Genomic DNA, 22,771 nt, shown 5'->3' on the forward strand with positions numbered 1-22,771 from the left:
TTTTTCTTCACCTTTGTGGCATTTTATTTTCTTGGCCACTTTTCCTAGACTTAGGGAACTAATTCACTCATTGCTTCCTCTTTGACTTACCATGATACTCTGCTTTCCTGGTTCTTCTTTTCCTTCAGAATATTTTCCTTTTTTTTTTTTATAAGCAGTTACCCTTACTTCTTGCCTAGCTGTCACTTTACTCTTTGGCCCTTCATTCTTTTCTCTTCATTTTATTTATTCACGCAACATACATGTTCTTGCTGAACACTTATGCTCCAGGCGTGGAACACTCTATTCTTTTTCTTGGCTGACACTGAGATTGAGTTTGTTTATGCATAAAATCCTGGGTGGACTATTTTTCTTTCAGTACTTAAGATGTTGCTTACATGTTTTGCGTTGTTGCCAATGAGAGATTAGCAGTTATTTGTATTGTTCTCATTCATATCCTTGCCCAGCGAACTTTTTGTTTTGTTTTTTTCTTCTCTGACTTTTAAGATTTTTCTCTTTATCAATAGTTTAAAGCAGTTTGATTGGTTAGTTTTTTGGTTTTTTTTTTTTTTTAATGTTTACTGTGCTTGGAATTCAGTGAGCTTTCTATAGCTGTAGATTTATGTCTTACAAAATCTGGAAAATTTTTGGCTGAATTTTTTTCAGTTTTTCTTCTTTCCCCTTCTATTTGAGAAACTCAAGTTACATATATTTTAGGTTGCTTGAAATTATCCCATAACTTACAGATGTCCTCTTCATTTTTTGTTAGTCTGTTTTTTCCTCTCTGTGTTTCACTTGGGAGAGTTTCTATTACTGTATTCAGGTTCATTACTCTTTTGTTTGTAGCATTTAATCAACCATTAATCTCATCCAGTGTATTTTTTTATATTAGACATTGTGTTTTTCATCTCTAGAAGGTTGTTTGCTTCTCCTTTATGTGGTCGTGGTTTACTGTACCTTGAATATATGGGATATTCTTTTAATAATTTTTAAAAAGATTTAATTTATTTATTTTTAGAGAGAAAGGGAGGGAGAGAAAAATTGATGTGTGGTTGTCTCTCACATACCCTCAACCAGGGACCCAGCCCACAACCCAGGCATGTGCACTGACTGGAAATTGAACGAGCGACCCTTTAGTTTGCAAGTTGGCACTCAGTACACTGAGTTACACCAGCCAGGGCTACTTTTAATATAGTTTTTTAGATGTCTGGTTTACTAATTCTATTATCTGTATCATTTCTGGGTTCTTACAGATTCTGTTTTCCTGTTCTTTGTATGCCTGATAAGTTTTTTCCCTTTTATTGAATTTAAGTGGGTGACACTTGGTAACAAAATTATACAGGTTTCAGGTACACAATTCTACAACAGAGCATCTGTACATTGTATTGTGTGTTCACTACATCCATCACCATTTACCCACCTGGGTACCTCCAGGTGGAGGGTACCTCTGCTTCTCCTTACCCTCTTCCCCCTGGTAATCACCACATCGTTGTCCCTGTCCATGTGTTTTCTCTCTCTCATTTCCTTTTTGCTCAATCCTGCCATCCCCTCCACCTGGCTCCACTCCTAGCTGTCAGCCTGCTCTCTGCCTGTGAGTCTGTCTCTGTTTTACTTGTTAGTTCAGTTTGTTCGTAAGATTCCACATATGAGTGAAGTCATATGGTATTCGTCTTTCTCTGACTGGCTTATCTCACTTAGCATAATGTTCTCTAGGTCCATCCAGGCTATTGCAAAGGGTAAAATTTCCTTCTTTTTCTTCTTTTATTCATTCATCTACTGAGTGGCACTTGGGCTCCTTCTAAATTTTGGCTATTGTAAATAACGCTGTAATGAATGTAGGGGTGCATGTATTCTTTTGGATTAGTATTTTAGGTTTAAATTCCCTCCAGTGGAATCACTGGGTAATAAGGCAGTCTCATTTTTTATTTTTATAAAAAATTTTATTTATTTTTTAGAAAGAGGGAAAGGGAGGTAGAAAGCAAGGGAAAGATACATGACATGTGAGAGATACATGACTGGTTGCCTCTCCCACACCCCCAAATAGGGACCTGGCCTGCAACCCAGGCATGTGCCCTGACCAGGAATTGAACCAGCAGCCTTTTGGTTCATAGGCCAGCACTCAGTCCACTGAGCCACACTAGCCAGGGCTCATTTTTAATTTTTTGAAGTAACTCCATATAGTGCTTTACACAGTGGCTACCCCAATCTGTATTCTGATAGGTGTGAGATGATACCTCATTGTAGTTCTAATTTGTATTTTTCTGGTGATTGGTGGTATTAAGCATTTTTCATGTCTGTTGGTCATCTGTATGTCTTCTTTAGAAGGTATCTGTTCAGATCCTTTGCCCATTATTAATCGGATTGTTTGTTTTATTTGTGTGTGTGTGTGTGTGTTGTTTTATAAGTTTCTTGTAAATTTTGGATATTAATCCCTTATCAGATGTATCAGTGAATATGTTCTCCCATTCAGTGGGTTCTTTTCATTTTATTGATGGTTTCCTTTGCTTTGCAAAAACTTTTTACTTTGAGGTAGTTCTATTTGCTTTTTTTTTCTTTTTGTTTTCCTTACTTGAGGCAATATATCAGAAAACATATTGCTGTGAGAAATGTTTGAGATTTTACCTGTGTTTTCTTCTAGAATTTTTATGATTTCAAGTCTAATATATAAGTCTTTAACCCATTTTAAGTTTATTCTTGTGTGTGGTATAGATAGATGGTTTAGTTTCTTGAAGTTTTCCATCATTATTTTTTTTTTACATAGGTTTTCAATTACTTGCTCTTTTTCTTCTCCCTCTGGCACCTTCATGATGCAGATGTTGGTGCACTTGAAGTTGGCCTGGAACCTTCTTAAACTATCCTCCATTTTTTGGATTGTTTTTTCTTTCAGCTTTTCCGATATGGTGTTTTTTGCTTCCTTATGTTCCACATTGCTGATTTATTGTCGGCTTCACCTATTCTACTGTTGATTCCCTGTAAATTATTCATTTCAGTTAGTGTATCCTTCTTTTCTGTTTGGTTCTTTTTTATGATTTTTATTTTTTAAATACTTTTGGAGTTCTCAGTAAGTTTATTGAGCTTTTTTTTTTTCTTTTTTTAGGATTTTTTAGAGAGGGGTGAGGGAAGGAGAAAGAGAGGGAGAGAAATATCTATGTGTGAGAAACATTGGTTGCCTCTTGGCTTGCCCCCAACTGGGCACCTGGCCCACAACCCAGGCATGTACCCTGACAGGGAATCAAACCAGTGACCTTTAGTTTTATGGGTCAGTGCTCAGTCCATTGAGCCACACAAGCCAGCACTCATTGAGCATCCTTATAACAAGTTTTTATTTTATTTTTTTAAGGAGAATACACCACTGGAAATGCAGCTACAGCATGTAATTTATTATTTATTCATCCTCTTTTTTAGAGAGGGGGGAAGGGAAGGAGAGAGAGGGAGAAAAACTTGGATGTGAGAGACAAACATTGATCAGTTCCCTCCCATACATGCTCTGAATAGGGACCAATTTTGCCACCTAAGCATGTAACCTGACTAGGAATTGAACCTGTGACCTTTTGGTGTATGGGACAGTGCTCCAGCCAATTGAGTGACACTGGTCAGGGCATAACCAGGGTTTTTTTTTTTTTTAAATATTTTATTTATTTATTTTTCGAGAGAGGGGAAGGGAAGGAGAAAGAGTGGGAGAGAAACATCAATGCATGGCTGCCTCTCATAAGTCCCCCACCGGGAACTGGCCTGCAACCCAGGCATGTGCCCTGACTGGGAATCGAACCGCGATACTCTGGTTCGCAGGCCTGCGCTCAATCCACTGAGCTATGCCAGCCAGGGTCATAACCAGGGTTTTGAACTCTGCATGTAGTAGAGAGCTTGTCTCCAATTTTGTAAAGTTCTTTTACGGGAGTTTTGTTCTGTTCTTTCATTTGAGACATGTTTCTTTGTCTCCTCATTTTGGCAGCCTCCCTGTGTTTGTTTCTATGTATTAGGCAAAGCTGATACATCTCCTGGGTTGGGTAGTGTGGCCTAATGTTGTTGGTGTACTTACTGTAGGGTTCAATGGCACAGCTTCCCTGTTCCACCCAAGTTGGGCACTCCGGTTGCATCTCCCCTTCTCATGTGGACTGTGTATACCCTCCTCTTGTAGTCGAGCCTTGATTGCTGTTGTGACACCAGTGGTAGAGATTTATCCCAGGCTGATCGGCTGCATGCACTGGCTTTAGCCACCATGATGGATCAACTGTGCAGGAGCCCGCCCCATGGACTTACTTCAGCGGGGCTCCAGTGCCCACTGAGTTCACTCTTTGTGTTGCTTATGGAGGTGGTTGGGTAATGCTTTCATGTGGTCTGAAGCTGTCTACTTTGTGTGCTGGATCAGGGGCCTCCCGGGAAGTGCAGGCCAAGGACAGCTGCCACTTGCGCATTGTCCAGGGCCACCGGAACAGAGCTACAAAGTGATCTGCAGATGGCTGCTACTTGTGCTGCGCCTGCAGGTGCCCAGACAGGCTAAGCTGTGAACCATGGACAGCTACTTCTAGTGCCAGTGCCGTGCCTTGGGGTACATAGTAAGTGGTATGAGGCTAGATGCTGCTTGTTTGAGAATTTTAGTAAAGTCTAAAGTTTGAGCCATTAGTATGGAAAAGCCACGGCAACCTGGGGAGTTGTTATAGAAGGCAGAGGGCGGAGGTACATGAACAGTGAGAGGTAGGCTGATGGAGACTCAGATGTGGCATCTACCTGCTGGTCTGAGGGGAGGGTGATCAGAAAAGGAACAATGGCCTCTGCCAGCAGTTTTGTCTGCTAGAATGCTGCCCCACCCCCCAGCTCTTGCCCTAATGCCAGACGACTTTCATATTTTGCTGTTTATAATGTGTACCCATGTTTCTGAGCACTTTATACATGGGATCATAATACTCACATTATGTAGCCATTATATTCATATATAATGCTCATCCTTGTTTTTTTCTTAAAAATTTGGGCAAAAAGTGCACAGTATATATGGCAAAATGCGGTAAGTTCCTGCCTGTGTGTCCCTTGTGCCTTTCAAGCTGCTGCCCCAGTGCTGGAGTGAGCACTGGGAGTGAGCACGAATACATTTGTGCATGGACCTTTTAAGAGGAACTGCCTGGGACATCAGCAGCCCTCCGTCTCACTCATCCACAATCCCCGCTGGGTTTCACAGCCAGAAGTTACAGGGACTTCACTTCCTGTCACTGGAACCCTGGCTGGGCTGGGGAGCCTGGTGTGGGGCTGGGGAGCCTGGTGTGAGGCTGGGACCCCTCACTCCTGAAAGGGGGACCTCCACAGCTGAAATACCCTTCCCGAATCTTATCTGCCATGTGGGTGGGACCAGTTTGCAGCATCTTCATCCCCTCTGCCAGTCTCGATGTGGCTTTTTATACCCTTGGTTGTAGGACTTCCACTCAGCTAGACTTCAAGTGGTTCTGAATGATGGTTGTTTGGTAGCTTTAGTTGTAATTTTGCTACAGTCAGTTTATTCAGACTTTTATTCTCTAGTGAAACTCAAAACTTGTGTATCTCTAGAAAAGTGTCCATTTCCTCATTATCTAATTTAATTGGCATACTTTTTTGTAATAGTACCTTATAAATTTTTTTTTCTTTTAAGATACATTGTAATGTTCTTTTTTCATTTCTAATTTTGCTAACTTGATGCTTTTTCTTTTTGGTTAATTGAACTTTAAAGCTTGTTAATTTTGTTGATCATTTCAAAGAACCAATGTCTGGTTTCATCAATTTTTCTCTCATACTTTTCCTATTTTTTTATTTATTTCTCTTTTAGTCTTCATTGTTTTCTTTCTTCTGCTTGTTTTGTGTTTAGTTTTCTCTCCCTCTCATTTCTTAATGTGGAATGTTAGGTTATTGATTTGGTATCTTCTTTTTAAAAGTAAAGGTGATTACTGCTATAAATTGTTAAGGTTCATTGTGAGATAAAGGAAAATATGTATTGGTCTCTGTCCCCAGCTCCTAAAACCCTTACAATTTTCTAAATGATAAGCACACTGGGAGCATCTTTTGTTCCTATGAGGTGACTCCAGGTGGGCTCCTGGGTGGCTTGTGATTGGGTGCCAGTCACCAGAAAGACCAAGCCTTTATTTGTGGTTAGGAATTTTCATCTGAACCTCATCCCCCCAGAGACAGGAGAGGGGCTGGAGATGGAGTTAATACTAGATCATGCCTGCCAGAGGAAGCTTCTATAAGGTCCTGTAGCACAGGGTTCACGAGCTTTGGGGCAGGAGAACTGATGGGGGTTCTGGGGGCGTGGCAGCTCCCTAAGTCTGTGTCTGTCTTTTTTTCCTTCCTGTAATGAAAAGTGGTCTGCCCTCTACTGTGCATGGTAACTTTGATTTTGTAGGTCCCGGACTCATTTTAGAATCTCGGGTTCATCTTGTCGGGATAAGTTCTGTGAAGGCAGCCCATTATCTCTTCCATTCCCTGCTTCCCACTCCTGCTTCAGTTCTGATTTTTAAGAAAAATATTTGTTTCCTGGCTGGTGTAGGTCAGTGGATTGAGCGCGGGCCTGTGAACCAAAGTATCGTGGTTCGATTCCCAGTCAGGGCACATGCCTGGGTTGTAGGCCAGTTCCCGGCAGGGGATGCATGAGAGGCAACCATACATTGATGTTTCTCTCCCTCTCTCCTTCCCTTCCCCTCTAAAGATAAAGAAATAAAATCTTTAAAAAAAAAAGAAAAATATTTGTTTGTTTGCCTGTTTAATATTCATCTAAGGACATGCCTGTCGATTTTAGAGAGAGGGAGCGAAAGGGTAGAGTGAGAAATCAGTTGTTTCCCGTACACTCCCTGACCAGAGGTGGAACTGCAGCCTAGGCATGTGCCCTGACCAGGAATGGAACCCTTAGCCTTTCAGTTTTGGGGAAGGTGCTCCAACCAGCTGAGTCACGGGGCCAGGGCTGTTTGTTTTTTGACCAAGGAATTTGGGAAGAGATATGCTGTGCTTCCTTTGAGACCAAAAATGCACCCACAAGTATATCTGAACCTGTGTGTACTTGCTTTGGGTTCCTTGGAGTATCAGAGTTGCCACATTGCCATTAGCCTTTTATTGCTTCTTGTTTCGACTGTTATCTGTATGTGAATAACTCGAAAATCTTTTTCTCAGAGTCTGACCTTTCTTTTGAGTTGGAACTGCCTATCAACTATTTATCGTCGACTATTCTGCCACACACTAAATTCAGCATAATTAAACTCATCCTTTTCCTCAATATTCGTGCCTCTTTCTGACTCCCATATTTTTATCAGAGGTGTTAACTTTTTTGCTCTTGTTGTTTTAAAAAGGTAAAGTAAAATGAAATTTATTTGGGGAATTTCGTGTTATGCCTTAAGATTATGGATAAGCCTGAAGTCTCAGGAAATCGGGTTTGGAATTTGTGGCTTTATATTTGGAGTTATTATCAGCATTTTAATAATGGTGATACCTGTACTTACATTGTGATTTTACATATGTTTTTTCATTTTCTTAACCTCAGGAATAGGCAAGGCACTGGCTATATCTCTCATTTCATAGGAGGGAAACTAGCATACCTTGGGAATACAGTAGGTGCTGTGCCAGGCCTGGCGCTGCTAGTAACTGACCTTTCTCTTTCCAGCTTGCTCCCTTCCTTAGCAAAACCAGGTCTGTAACGTTAATGTCATAGCGCCTTAGAAGTGGGAGGCCTCTAGGAGATTTTCTAGTTTAGGGTTACACCAGGGATAGTCTGTGCGCCGGTGCTGGTCTGCAAACTCCCCGTTACTGGTTCACAATAAGTAACTATAAAAATTATGAATAAGCTTTGAAAACTTGTATGATGGTGTTGTGTCCAGGTGCATCTTTCCATAGTTAACTTGAGAACCACTAATCTAGGCCAGTCCTCTATGCAGTAAGAGTCTTTTCAAATAACAATTTTGGCAAGTGATTACCCACTCTAGCTTTACTTCCTTTACAACTTACTGTTTCTTCTCTCTTTTTTCTATCAGCCGCACTTACATTCTCCTCGTTATGCAGATTCAAAGTTACTGAATTTATCTACTACATTCCCGTACACACCCCACTCCTTAGCCAAACTGAGCTACATAGTGCTCGCTGCCCCCACCCTGTCCATCTCAGTGTCTTGGCTTATGTTGTTTCATCGCTGCGAGGTACCCTTTGTGCCTTTTCTTCAGATCCTACCCTTTCTTTACAACTTTTCTTGTCTTTCATCCAGCAGCCTTTACTAGTGAACTTTAGCACTTTATCTGTGCCTCTCTTATGGTACTTATTGGTGTCTACTTTGTGTTTAAGATATTTACAACACTTACGGCTCTACTAGAGCTCGCAAATAAAGACCTGCTGTGGGTTTTGGGGGGACAGTTCAGAATACAAGTTCCTGGGTCCCATCCCGTGGGCACTCTGGTTTGTATCTGAGGTGAGGCGTGGGAATCTGACATTTTAAAGAGCTCCCAGACTTTTCAAATTTGAGTCGGATGTTTGAATCATTGGTCTGACTGCCCCACTGTTTTAGTTACTGGATCTGTCTTGAATCGTCTGATGTTTGGGATGCATTTGTGTTGTCTAAGTTCCATTGCAAACTCCTTCAAATGTTTTGTTTCTCCTTTATAGTATTTAGCATAATAGACAATAACTGTTGAGTGTTGCATATGTGAAAAGATTGAAGTAAAATCTTCAACTGGTGTATCTGCAGAGAACATACACTGAGGAGAACGTGTTCCTTAGGATGTATACTGAACAGGTTGACAGACAGCCTGTTAATCAACTATTCTGAAGGAGAAAGGAGGGATGCCACATCAGAGAAACCAAGCCATGATTTATAGATGATTAGGAAGATAATGCTTAGTTTATAGTGTCACATGGGTGCTGTTTATTTATGTTACAAGAAGAGAAAGAAGGTAAAATAACACCATCGGTTTTCAAGTCTAGTGTGCACTATTCCCAGCAGTAAACAGTAAGAGAATACAAAAGTGACCTGTCTAACCTCCCTGGCAGAGGGCTCCCTCACTGACCCCAGCACTCTTTCTTGCTGAGCCTACCCAGTGCCCTCTGCATCCTTTTCTGCGCAGCACCCCTGCAGGGCCACTAAGCATTGGACGTTAGCATAAACCGTGGTGTATGAAATGCTGTTTAGGATCTATCTCCTATACTTAAAATCATAACATAGGATGATTGTGACCCCTACCATCCAAATTGTTTGTGTGTAGGAAGGAAAATGTAGTTAAAAACCAGTACGTATAAAATGGCATCTTTTTGATGATACAGTGCTAGGATTCACTGCTGTTTCTGGCATGACCTATCTTTTATGAAATTATGCTGAGTGTTTCCTCATAACTGCCATGTCATTTACTCAGACTTTTTAGTAAGTAAAGGTAAATAATACATATTCTTCCCAAGAATTCCTAATTATTTAAAATTTAGAAGACACTGATGCATTGTGAAATTATGATTTGCTGAGAAGGTTAAGCTTCTTAAAGCATCGGATTGCCTCTACCTCCTTGCCTTTTTGTTGAAATACTGTACTTATTTTCAGCACTACTGGAATTCTCTTCCTCTAATTTTGCTGAGGATGTGTTCACATGCCACAAGTTTTAACCCTCTGCATCCAGCCACCTTCCTCCCCATGCTTCCCCTTTCTAAAATGAGCCTAACGGGTAATCAGTCTTTCACTTCTCTCTTTGCACCTTTCAGGTCAGATGATGATGATACGGAGAGTAGGAGCTCCAGGGTGACCCAACTTTGCACTTACTTTCAGCAGAAATATAAGCACCTCTGCCGCCTGGAGCGGGCAGAATCTCGACAAAAGAAATGCCGGCACACATTTAGGAAAGCCTTGCTGCAGGCGGCCAGCAGAGAGCCAGAGGGCACCGGACAGCTACTCCAGGAACTGCAGAGGGCGGCGTGCAGCCGGACCAGGTCAGAGCCCGGCACAGACGCCTGTTTCTGAGCACCCGTCTCGTCTGCTTTGTGTGCTTTCTGAGAGGGTAGTTGAGGCACCACGGGCGGCAGACATTAGGTCTGAAATATTTACGCACTCTGCTTTGATTTTGACGCTAATATAAACTTCATTAAAATTCATTCAATAAACAATTTGAGAATGTTACCTGTCTGTAAAATATATATAATATGTAGGATTTTTGTGTTATTTAAAGTAATATTTATAGTTTTTTTACTAAAAAAGTAGCATTTTACATTTTTTACATCCTTAAAGCTTTTTTTGAAATGTATTTTCTGTCACTATCTACATTATCTCATATTATCAGTTCAAAATGTTTTATAACATTGCATCTCTTTGGGGAGGAAATCCCTCTGTTTATAGTATAGATACTTGGCTTATTTTGAAAAATATAGAAAAAAAAGAAGGGGGAAAATCTCCGTAAGGAGTATCACCATTCACAAATCAGAGAGACTGTCATAAGCATTTTGATTCTGTTTCCTTCTAGACTTTTTGTGTGTGTGTATATGTGTGTATGAAATCTTCAGTAAGCCACATGCTTGCATTGAAAAGCAAAATTGAAATCATGCACGATTTTTTTGTTTTCTGCTTTTTTCCATTTAACACTGAATTATGATTTTTTTCATTATTCTAAAACATGACTTTTTTTTAATAGTTTCATAATACAAATGTCAGTCTTTATACTTTCTCATTTTTATATTTGTAATTAAGCAAAATTGATCTGTACTGGTTTTAAGAGTTATATATCTAGCTTTTTTCCCCTTAAAAATATATTATAGCCATTCCCCCATGTTCTTAAAGATTGTTTTAGAAACATGATTTATAATGTTTGCATAATATTGTATTGAATGAAAATCTATAGAATGGAGATGTAGAGTTATCTGATATTTCAAGGAAGAAATTATGGTATGTTACTACTTTAGAAATGTCTCTAGGTGATGAAAACTTATAATTACTTAGATTATATACCTTCTGAAAGTACTAGCTTAACTAAATTAAACATTTCTAAAACATCTTACTTAACTAGGGAAGTAATTTTCAAAATTTAGAATGCTTAATTCTGTATTGAATTTATTATTTCACACTTTTTTACTTATTTTTAGATAAGCTTGAATATATACTATATAACATTTTAGGAGTTTGTACATCTACATATTAGCAATGGTTATCTCTAAATAGTGGGATTATTAATTAAAGTTAAGAAAATTTATAGCCTATGAATTTTAATTTTTCTGTAGAGATGAGCTACTTGAGGGGGAAAAAGTGTTAAAACAGAAAACTGAAAAATCAAATTTGCATTATAGCTATTGATTATATTTCTTACATACCTGTATATTTTTTGTAATTTCATTTTATTTTGTGTGTTTTGGTTTTCATTACATTTGCTGTAAGAAAGTAACCTATTTTTCAGTTGCTTATCTCAAAAAGATAGTATGCCTTTAAGAGTTTTCTGCTCGTTGCCATGTTTAGAGCTGTTTAAAACTCTGCATGTGAATCCCACATACCTGCATAAGGACGGCGCCTGCCACATTCTCCACTGCTCAGAGTGCCCAGTCCTCTGTGGGGCGGGCAGTGTCCTAGAGCATCCTTTAGGTCTTGGCTTGCTCATTCGGAGACCTACCCTTCTCAGAGAAACTAGGTTCCCCTGTGCTCTGTATTTTTTTTTTTTTTTTAGATTTTATTTATTTATCTTTAGAGGGGAAGGGGGGAAGGAGAGAGGGAGAGAAACATCAATGTGTGGTTGCCCTTTGTGCGTCCCCTGCTGGGAACTGGCCTGCTGGGAACTGGCCTGCAACCCAGGCATGTGCCCTGACTGGGAATCGAACCACGATCCTGTGGTTCGCAGGCCCGCGCTCAATCCACTGTGCTACACCAGCCAGGGCTGTGCTCTGTATTTAAGTGTTTTAAATGTGTTATCCTTTCTTATCTCTTACCTCTATTGTACAGGGGAGGACGTTGAGACTTAAGCAAGGCTAACTAACCTGCCAGCGTCACACAGCTAGTCTCCTGTTCGTCATCACTTTTCTTTGTCCCCTAGTGATGCCAAAGGAATCAGATTATCACTTTAATTTTGTAAAAAAAAGGCACAGTTGAAACAGATTATAATATAATTATTTTTTTGATTGCAGTTTGGGGAAACCGCGGAACTGATCATTATAACCCATATCTTCATTTTATTTAATGAATATAGAGAGGTAACATGTTGGTATTACGTTGTGGTAAACTCAGTGTTGAAAATTTCCCTGGATTCTTTAAGCATTTTTTAAACATTAATTATTTTTCTTTCTTAGCGTAAGCCGGACCAAGCTGAGGGAGGCGGAGCCCGCGGCCTGCAGCGGGACGGCGAGGGGCGAGCCCTGCGCGAACAGAGCCCTTCCCTTCACCAGGCATTGCTTCCAGCGTATCCTGTGAACTAACTGGACTGCGTGTGCGTTTGAAAGTCCTGACCCTTCAGGGCCGGGTGTCTCATTCTTGAGCAAGTGAATGACTTTAATTTTTATATGACTTCTGATTTCCATAATGTCCCCTGAATAATTTTTTCCTGCTTATGTCATTGGAGTTCACAGTAAGGAAAATTGACAGCAACTAGCAGATTCTTCCAGGGCTGTCACTTAACTCAATTTTGTGACGGAATTTCAGTCCTTCCAATGGTTCTAGATAGTTTATAAGAAGCAGCTGTAACACTAATCAATGGAAAAATCAAATCATATGATTCATGAAATCATATGATTTCATCTTCCAAGAAAGTTACGTAGCTTTCCAGTGTGCCTTTTACTGTGGGAATAGCTTGCTATTTGTATTGTGTACAGCACTGATTGGAAATGAATAACAGATAAACATTGCTGACCAGGAGAGAAGATATCTTCAGACAGAAAACGTAACACTGAAGGAAAACTTACATTAAGGGCTTCAAGCTGATTGTGAAATCTTACTACTCCCACTTGTATTAAACATTTAAAATTGAGTAGTACTTAAAACATTTATATAGTAACAATTACTTACTGTGCTATCTGACTTTTGCTCTCCTTTCTATTCTTGAAGTTGTGTTTTCATAACTTTCCCAGCAGCAGTTTGTATGCTGTAAAGGCTTTATGAAGAGTCGTGATGATAAAAACATGAAAGGAAAAACAGGAAGATACTTTCTGAGTAGATATAAAGTGAATTTGGGGGAGATGTAGTTAATGACTAAAGGTATGGATACTTAAAATGTTGATTGTGTAAAGCTGATGTTCTAATTTTAATAGTACAGTTTTGATTTAAAAGGAGATTTTTGTTAAGTTTGAGTTTGGTGTTGGAAATGTACAACAAAAAAATCCAAATTTGGGTAGATTGGTTTTTTTAGAATTATATCTTTATATTTTTATTCTTTTCGATGCCAGCTAATTAATTGTAATCTTTATTTTTTCAACTACAGTTTTCATTAAATACTATTTTGTGTTAGTTTCAGTTTTTTTTTCTTCTTTGTTTTTTAATCCTCACCCAAAGATATATTTTGTGATTTTAGAGGGGAAGAGGTGGAGGGAGAGAATGAGAGATAGAGAAGAACCTCGATGTGAGAGAGAAATATCAGTGGGTTGCGGCTCCTGTGCGTGTCCCCAGTGAGGACCACGAACTCGCAACCCAGGCATGTGCCTTGACTGGGAATCCAGCCCTCGGCCTTTCAGTGCATGCAACGGTGCTTCAACCAGCCGAGTCGCACCAGCCAGAGCTGGTTTTATTCTTGATGAGAATCATATGCAGGAGTTTCCCTTAAAAGAAAGTTTCTTTTTTGAAAACATTATATTGGAACTTGTAAGAAGAATTAGTGTGTTAAGAAGGAAATGACTCTGCTTCTACAAGTAACAGAAATCAGAATGACCTTAAAACGTGTGTTTAGGGACACAGTGGCAAAATAGACTCTGATAAATAATGATGATAAAACTGTCATCATTTTCTCTTATCAGTAGCTAGGTTGGTTCTTTAGCTTTTATAGATAATAAAATTTATACTTAGAAAACACAAGTAAGCAAAGAAGAAAACTTTCCATGCCTAAAAATCAAGTAATTAGAGTTTCAGTGTGTTGTACTCTTAACTTAGAAAAAACCCAGATATCCTCATGAACCGCTCTCAGCAGCTCTTCTCAAGTTGCACGGCCAAGTTTGCAGATGGACAGCAGTGCTCTGTGCCTGTTTTTGACATCACGCACCAGACGCCTCTGTGTGAAGAACATGCCAAAAAAATGGTAAGTTCGGGTTTCTTCATCAGAGGCCCAAACTTTGGATAACTGTCCTTAGTCACAAATATTTTGTGACTTAGTACAAAATATGTATGTCTATAAGTCATTGAAACAAGTTTTATGAAACAATGCTCTTAGTACCTAATATTTTCTAGTTCTTTTTTACTAAAAATCAAATGTTGGTCATGACCCATTGAATCTATTTCATACCCTTGTTTATAAACAACAAAAATGCTGTTTTAGTGGTTAAATATGGTTACTTTGTTTATATCTATCCTTATTCTGTACCTCTCTTCTTGTTACATTTTCTTAATCATAGCAGATTTCCCAAACTCCTTTTTGCCTTATTTCTCTAGATTTTTGTTGTATTATGTACAGTTCTGGGAATGCCTTAGATAGTTAACAGAGTTTTGGCCAAAAGCCAAACTTTTCTGTAATTCTGCTGAACTTAATCATTGCTTTTGCTAATGTTAGTATCATAAGCCCTAATTAATTCAGGATAATTTAGTGGAGAGACAAGCCTGAATTAGTGAACTGTCTAATTTATGCAGTCACTTAAAATAAGTGGCATTTTTATTGTTTTCACCCATTGGACACTCAGTGAGTTCCTCTGCTATTTGCAAGGTATTGTGCAAGGTTTGTGTACTAAACAGCTGAGTGAGGCACTTCTCACCCACTGTGAACCTGTTATAGTTTTCAAGGTACATCGGGGTAACCAAGGGCCAGGTAGGACTTACCATCTGAGCTTGTGACCCTTGTGTTGCCACTAGCTAAACGTTTAACAAGAACTCGTAATACAGGCTTTCTTAACCTCAGTTTCCATGTGTTTAGTTCACTGGCTTCTCTCTGTTTTTTTAAGTTTTCTTTATGGGCCGTGTATTTTGAAATTTTGTATACTAAACTTACATACACGAATGTTGAATAATTATTTTCCCATTTTAATTTTAAAACATTTAAAATGTAGATATTTTTGTGAGCTCATTCAGGCTTTGTCGTGATTAAGAAATGATTCCTAGGTTCTTGAACCACTTTTGTGGGTCTTCACTGATGCCCCTTGGTCATGTGAGCACCGTGGCTTTCACACCGCTGAGGTCACTCATCCCAGCTGTGCGTTCTGATTTTTAAGTTAGGCTATTTGACATGCTTCTCATAAGACTAGGAAAGTATTGTCAACTAAGAAAACTTCTTCAGGATGTACTTTATTGACTCAGTAAGGTGAATGTTTATTGAATTCACATAATAACAATTTCTTTTAAAGAACACGAGGCAACCCAAGGATACAATTTCTTTTAAAGTAATTGTAAGGGGCTAATTTTTTTCCAGCTGATTAAATATTCCTGCTTAGGCAAATTCAGGTAGGCAAACATAAGGCTGAATTAGTATAGTAAAATTACTCATAAAATAATATACGTTTTATATACTATAAATAAAATATTAATCAGAGTTTTAAAAGGTTTATTTACAAAGTTTTTAAAATGGTGTTTTCTCTGAATGCAATTACAAAATCTGGCACTAGTTCGAGCTGTTTTTAGGTTATAAATTACATAAGTATTTAGCAAATACTCATACCCCATCATTCCCCCACTTTGAGAGACTTACACTAGGCAGCCAAAACTGCAAATCTCTTCACTCAACTTACAAACTATATGTCTTGGGTCCAAACACACTTTATCTACTTTACTGCTACCTTTGTAACCTTAGCTACCGTCATCTTTGCCTGCACTGTTGTAATAGTCTCCTGATTGGTGTCTCCCTTCTTATCTTGCCCACCCCCGTCCCTGCCCCACATCCAGGTATGTTGTTCATATACCAGCCACAGAGGGTCGTGTGTGTATTCCACTTTCTTTGAATTTGCATACATTAAAATTAATTCTTTCTGATGTACAGTTCTGAGTTTTGACAGTGCATATAGTCATATAACCACCTCCATAATCGAGGTAGAGAACAGTTCCATCATCCCTCGAAATTCCTGTTCTACCTCCTTGTAGTCAAACCTTTTCTCTGTCTCCACTGATCAATTTTTGTTCCTATAATTTTACATTTTCCAGAAGGTCTTATTAAATGGAATTACATATTATGTAGCCTTTAGAGCAGAATATAGACCTGATCACAGCCTTCCACTGGCTCTCCATCCCAAGGACACTCAGATCTGAAGTTCCTACCGTGTCCTGTGAGCCACTGGCTCTTACACCCTGTCTGGCTTCACAGAAGTGCCCTCCCCTCACTTCCCGAGTTTCAGCGACATTACCTTCTTGCTGTTTCTTGAACACTTACATAAGTATTTCAGTGGCTGTTCCCACCCCAGGGGCTTTGCACTTGTTTTTTCCTTTCCTGGAGTGCTCTGCCAGATTTATACACGTGTCACTTTTTCATTTCATTCAGGTTTCTGGTCGGTTGTCACTTCACCAAAGAAGTTGTTCATCTCCCCTCTGTCCTGTCATGTTTTATTCTCAGACTCTACCTTATTCTTTTCTAACATTTAAAAAATCCACCTAACATTACATTATTTATTAATTAGTTTGTTTACTGTCTGTATCTCTCTACTAGAACGTCACAAAGGCAAGAGCATTTCCTGGTCGTTGCTGTATCCCCAGTGCTTAGAACAAAGATGCTCGTTTAGTAGATGTTGGATAGATAATGGTTTGGCACATAGCTGGGAGGGGTCAAGCTTTCGATGGAACTAGCCTTGGTCACTAGGTAGGACAGCACTGGTAGAAGAGACTTAAGCTGCAGGAAGTCCAGGCTGGCAGACAGAATGTGTTGTATGAGACCATACAAGAGATGGTAAGTTAGTGCATTATTGTCCTGGCATATAAGTAGAATGAGGTAGTGAGAAAGTTGGGTGTGAATAGTGTTTGTAATAGGGTAGGTAAATGAACAGTCAGCGTTAGGAAAGCCTTTAAGATATAGGGGCTCTGGCTCTCTGGAGGAGCTAAGTGAGGGATGGCCAAGAGCGAGGCAGGGCCTCAGTTGTGGACAGTTGTCTGTGGATTACCTGGCACGTGACCAGAAATGTTGCTGGGCTGTGAGGCATTAGCTTGGAAGAGTAAGACCCAAGCCTAGAACCAGAGCCAGGTAATACTAGGTAACTTTGAGGTAGGCTTCCTCCTATCGAAGATCCACACTGGCACTGGAGGGGAAGCATAGAACTGATGCCTACTACTCTGGTGGGTACTACTACTAGTTGCTCAGTCACTGTTTGTTGAATTAAATAAGGGTCATGATGAAAGAAGACCTCAAATTTTGTGCGAAAAAGAACTACAGAGACTGGGAAACAGCTGCTTTTTTTTTGTTATTTTATGAATTTGTGCATTTTGGCTTTAAGTCTATAATTGTGTTTGAATTAAATTATTTGCCTGGGATTAAACTTCTCTTAGATTTCCTGAATTTATGCTTTAATTTTATTTTTATTTTGAATTTATTTGATGCTAGTAATAGTTACTAGTCTTTAGATACTATTGTCTACTCTCTTTTTATGTACTTAATTATGTTATTGCTAACTTCATCAAATCAAAGGTGTACAATAAAAACAACTCTTGTTTTATATACCAACCAGAAAGAAAAAAGGCTGCACAGTACCTTTCTTATCAGTTACAATTTTTGTCTTATGCTTACTGAAACAGCTTCTTTAGACTTAGTTAGGCATTGATTTTGTCTTCTGTATCATTCCTGCTTTCAGCTGAATTACTTGACCTGTGAAATGCAGCATTTTCTGCGTACATCACCTGTTAACATAGCTTTGTCTCCTCTATGGGTATTTCCCTTTTTCATTAGAGTTTTGCTTTGAAAAAAGTGGAACTGTGGTCATTTCTTCAATACTGAATGTTTGCTTCACCAATAACAATTTTATACCCTGCTGCTCTCTGTAAAATTTTTCTGCCTGCACAACAGTTTTTCCTCTACATGTAAAACGAACAGTGCACATACATTCATTCAAACTGTGATGGCATGAAGAGCCATGACCAGCTTTGGGCGTGTGTGCAGGCTGTGCCAGCTGTAATGACCGTCACCTGGCTGACAGCAGTTGTGAGACGGGATTATGTAAAATGTTCCCCAGGGGAAAAATAGGAAACTGTGTGTCTTGAAATTGATGAAATACGGTATTCTCATGTTAGTTTCTGATTCTTCTTTCTTTGTCTACTCACTTAATTGCAGCAGGTTTTATTTAAAGTATGTTTTATTGATTATATTATTGTAGTTGTCCAGATTTTTCCCTTTTGTCCCCCTCTGCCTGGTGCCCATCTTCCCTCCAGCAACCCCCACCTACTTCATGTCCATGGGTCATGCATGTAAGTTCTTCGGCTTCCCCATTCCCTATATTATTCTTAACACCCCCCTGTCTATTTTGTACCTACCAATTATGCTTTTTAACCCCTACACCTTTTCTCCCATTCTCCCCTTCCTTTTTCTAGCTAATAACCCTCCCCCCCAATGATTTCCATACCTATAATTCTGTTTCTGTTTTGGTTGTTTTTTATTTAGTTGTTCACAGTTGTGAATTTGTTGCCTTTGTAATGTTCATAGTTTTGGTTTTCTTTTTCTTACATAAGTTCCTTTAACATTTCATGTAATAATGGCTTGGTGATGATGAACTCCTTTAGCTTTGCCTTGTCTGGGAAGCACTTTATCTGTCCTTCCATTCTAAATGACAGCTTTGCTAGATAGAGTAATCTAGGTTGTAGGTCCTTGCTTTTCACCACTTTGAATATTTCTTGCCAGTCTCTTCTTGCCTGCAGAATTTCTTTTGAGAAATCAGCTGATAGTCTTACGGTAACTTCTTTGTAAATTACTCTCCGCCTTTCCCTTGCTGCTTTTAAGATTCTCTCTTTATCTTTACTTTTGGCATTTTAATTATGTGTCTTGGTGTGGTGCTCTTTGGGTCCAGCTTGTTTGGGACTCTCTGTACTTCCTGGACTTGTATGTCTGTTTTCTTTGCCAAATTGGGGAAGTTGTTTTTCATTATTTATCAAATAAGTTTTTTATGTCTTGCTCTTTCTCTTTTCCTTCTATGGTGCCCCTATCACTTGGATGTTGGCCTGTTTGGAGATGTCCCAGAGTCTTCTTATACTATCCTTGTTTTTTTTAATTCTTTTTTCTTTTTGTTCTGGTGGAATGTTTATTTCTTCCTTATATTCTAAATCAGGGGTGTCAAACTCATTTTCACCAGGGGCCACATCAGCATTATGGTTCCCTTCAAAGGGTCGAATATAATTTCATCTCCTTAACTGTTAAGGAGTAGTTACACATACAGTCCTAAAATTATATTCGGCCCTTTGAAGGCAACCATGAGGCTGATGTAGCCCCTGGTGAAAATGAGTTTGACACCCCTGTTCTAAATCATTGATTTGAATCCCAGCTTCCTTCTCTTCACTGTTGGTTCCCTATAGATTTTTCTTTATTTCACTTGGTATAATCTTCATTTCTTCCTTTACGTTGTTGCCATACTCATTGAGTTCTTTGAGCATTCTGATCACCAGTGTTTTGAACTCATTGCATTTGGTAAGTTTGCTCTGTCTGTTTTGTTTAGTTCTTTTTCTGGGGTTTTGTTCTGTTCTTCCATTTGGGTTATGTTTATCTTCTCAATTTGGCAGCCTCCCTGTGCTTGTTTCTGTGTATTCAAGTAGAACTTCTTTGACTCTCTGTACTAGGCACCTGTAAATTGTGTGGGGCAGAGCCTTAGGTAATCGCCAGGGCAGCGCAGCCTGCTTCACCACATGTGTCTCTCTGTTGGGGGAGGGTTTGGAGAGGGAACTGTGCTGTGGGTTTGGCCGGCACTGACCCCATTTCCAGTCACTTCATCCACTCCCTGTTAGCTACTGGCTGTTAGCTCTTCCCTTCCAGCTGTTGCCCTGGTGCCAGATCGCAATGTGTATGGGTGTGTGTATGTTTTAAGACCAAACTTAACTCCTTTAAATGTAGTTTTCGGAAAATCCGGCAGTTTCTTCCCACCCAACCCCCACTGGTTTTTACAGGCAGAAGTTACGTGGTTTATCTTTCCGATACTGGAACCCTGGATCAAGGATCCTGGGCTGTGCAGTCTGGCCTGGGGATGGGATTGCTTGCTCCCAGGGTATCCCTCCTGATCTTTATCCACCATATGTGAGCGTAGGACTGCTTGTGCCGGATCTGCTGCCACTGCCTCACTGCTCCAGACCACATCTCCTCTCCTTTCTGCCAAGTCTCCATGTCTTCACCCCTCCTACCATCTGGATGGGTGTGGCTTCTTTAAATCCTTGGTTGTCGGGCTCCTGTACACTTTTCTTATGGTTCTGGTGTTAATTTGTTTTCAGATTTAGTTGTAATCTTTTTTGTGGTTGCATGAGGAGACGACGTGTGTCTGCCTACCCTTCATCTTGACCGGAAGTTAATTGCAGTTTTATGAGTTGTAGCCTCATTGTCTCCTCTCTTTACCTGGTCTTCCTGACCCATGTCAGTGGGTCCTTACTTGAAGGACTTACTGTCATGATTTCCTGCTCTACATATTTGTTTCTTTATTTCTGGGCACCAAATATAGCTTTCTTCTACCTACTGGACATCTCAAACCTCAAACTGTGTGTGAGCCAAACTGAATTCCTTAACTTTTCTTCTGAATCCATATTCTTCTGTGTTCTCTGTCCCAGCTAATAGTATCATTATCTAACAGTCACCCTAGTGACACATCAGGGCTTTATTTTCCCTCCATCCTCACCACAGCCAAGAAGCTGTCAGATCATGAGAACTCTGGCTTGTCAGGCCCTTGTGTTTCCATTCGCACTTATACTTCCTTTAGCTCTTCATCCTGTGTTGACTGTTAACTAGCCTGCTGATTGGAACTGTTGCCTCCATTCACTTAGCTGTCCCTTCACAGTGCTTACAAGGGTATTAATCCTATTAAAACATTTGTCAAGTCATGCTACTCCTGTCACCAAATACCATTCTCTATGGCCTATAAAATAAGTTTAAAATCTTCAGTGGGGTAATGAAAGTCATACATGATCTGGTACCAAACTTCTTTAATAGCTTAGGTTTACATTTCATCCTCGAGTATGCCCCAAGTACTGGTCAAACCCATTTATTTGCTGTTCTTTTTGTCTGGTTCATGCCATTTTCTTTAACCTAGAATGGGCTTCCCCTTGACCCCAATGATGTAAAATTTTACTTGTCCTTTAATCCAACAAAACTAAAAATAAGTGTTTTCTTTTGTGTACCCATAGAAGGTGCTTATATCACTACTGCACAACTTTCTCTGTTCTGTACTTAATTATACTTGTGTTTATGTTTTCCCCATGGTAGAGTAAGTTCTTTGAGTGGAAATTAAATTTAAAAAAATGTTTTATACTACAGCACTCATCACAGTGTCTTTAAATGTGGGATAAACTATATGTATATATTGAATTGATTTGAATTAAATAAAAATGAGTTTCTATTCATTTATTATTGTTATACATAGTTTTAGGTATGCAGTGTGTTTTAGGCATTATATAAAATATTAAGAGCCATAAGTATTTTTTAGGTAGCTGTCAGGTTTCTCCCAATCTCAGTTTAAAAATACCCATTTATTCATTTCAAAGGATAATTTCTTGAGAGGAGATAGCTCCCGCAAAGTTCAGCACCAGCAGCAGAGGAAACCCAGGAAAAAAACCAAGCCTCCTGCACTTACCAAAAAACACAAGAAGAAGCGAAGGCGCGGACCTCGTCGACCCCAAAAACCCATTCCCCCTGCAGTACCCCAAGGGAACCTCAGCATGCCCACCAGCGTCTCACTGCCAGTGGAGGCCTCCCAGATCCGGTCAGTGACGGCGCCCGAGTTCACGCCCCTTTACGTGTTCCGATTGTTCACGGGGCGCCTAGTTTCATTTACTGTCTAGTGTTAGAACCAGGCTACAGATAGGCCATTTGGTATATCAGGCTGCCAAACTGTGAAGACACACTTGATACACCAAGCTGTGATTCATTATACTGATTTGAAGTTAAAAATATTATCTTCAAGTGGTTGTGTCAATACCTGGATAGAGGTTGTAGAAATGTGATTGTGTATGGTGAGGTCTGTCATGTTGCTTTCAGATTGCCTTCTCCTGAAGTAGGAAGGGGGTGTTTCGAGTTAGGGTTTTCAATTTTCTTGTTGGAGGAACTTGTCTCTGTGACATTGGTGCGAAGGTAAAAAGAGAGTGCCGGGGCCAACCATGTCATCTTCCCCAGGAGCCCGTCCACGCCAGAGCTGAGTGCTGATGAGTTGCCGGATGACATTGCCAATGAGATCACTGACATTCCACACGACTTGGAACTGAACCAGGAGGACTTTTCAGATGTCCTGCCACGGCTACCTGATGACTTACAGGATTTTGATTTTTTTGAAGGTATGGTCAATATTGTCATCCAAGTAAAATGGGTTCTTAAAAAGGAAAATAGTTTTCTTTTAAAGATTTATTTGTTTTTAGATGGAGGGGATTGGAGAGAGAAAGAGAGGGAGAGAAATGTGGATGTGTGAGAGACACATTGATCAGTTGCCTCTCAGACGCCCCTAACTGGGGACCTGGCCCACAACCCCAGCACGTGTCCTGACTGGGAACCAAACCACAACTTTTGACTTTGTGCAGCAATGCCCAACCCACTGAGCCATGCCCATCGGGCACAAAACAGTTTTCTGAGAT

The 22,771-nt window shown here is 39.8% G+C and overlaps 1 protein-coding gene across 1 annotated transcript in view; it reads left to right on the plus strand.

The window, feature by feature from the left end:
- The window catches only part of INO80D (INO80 complex subunit D), a 69,481-nt gene that overhangs the window by 33,998 nt on the left and 12,712 nt on the right, over window positions 1-22,771 (plus strand). The window contains exons 6-10 of the mRNA XM_053656823.1: window positions 9,661-9,885; window positions 12,217-12,326; window positions 14,014-14,147; window positions 21,692-21,909; window positions 22,320-22,477. Coding sequence (XP_053512798.1) covers window positions 9,661-9,885; window positions 12,217-12,326; window positions 14,014-14,147; window positions 21,692-21,909; window positions 22,320-22,477 — 845 coding nt within the window. The remainder of the gene's footprint in view (window positions 1-9,660; window positions 9,886-12,216; window positions 12,327-14,013; window positions 14,148-21,691; window positions 21,910-22,319; window positions 22,478-22,771) is intronic.

This window comes from Artibeus jamaicensis, unplaced genomic scaffold (assembly GCF_021234435.1).
Source record: "Artibeus jamaicensis isolate MK-2021 breed Jamaican fruit bat unplaced genomic scaffold, CSHL_Jam_final contig_1015, whole genome shotgun sequence".
NCBI lineage: Eukaryota > Metazoa > Chordata > Mammalia > Chiroptera > Phyllostomidae > Artibeus > Artibeus jamaicensis.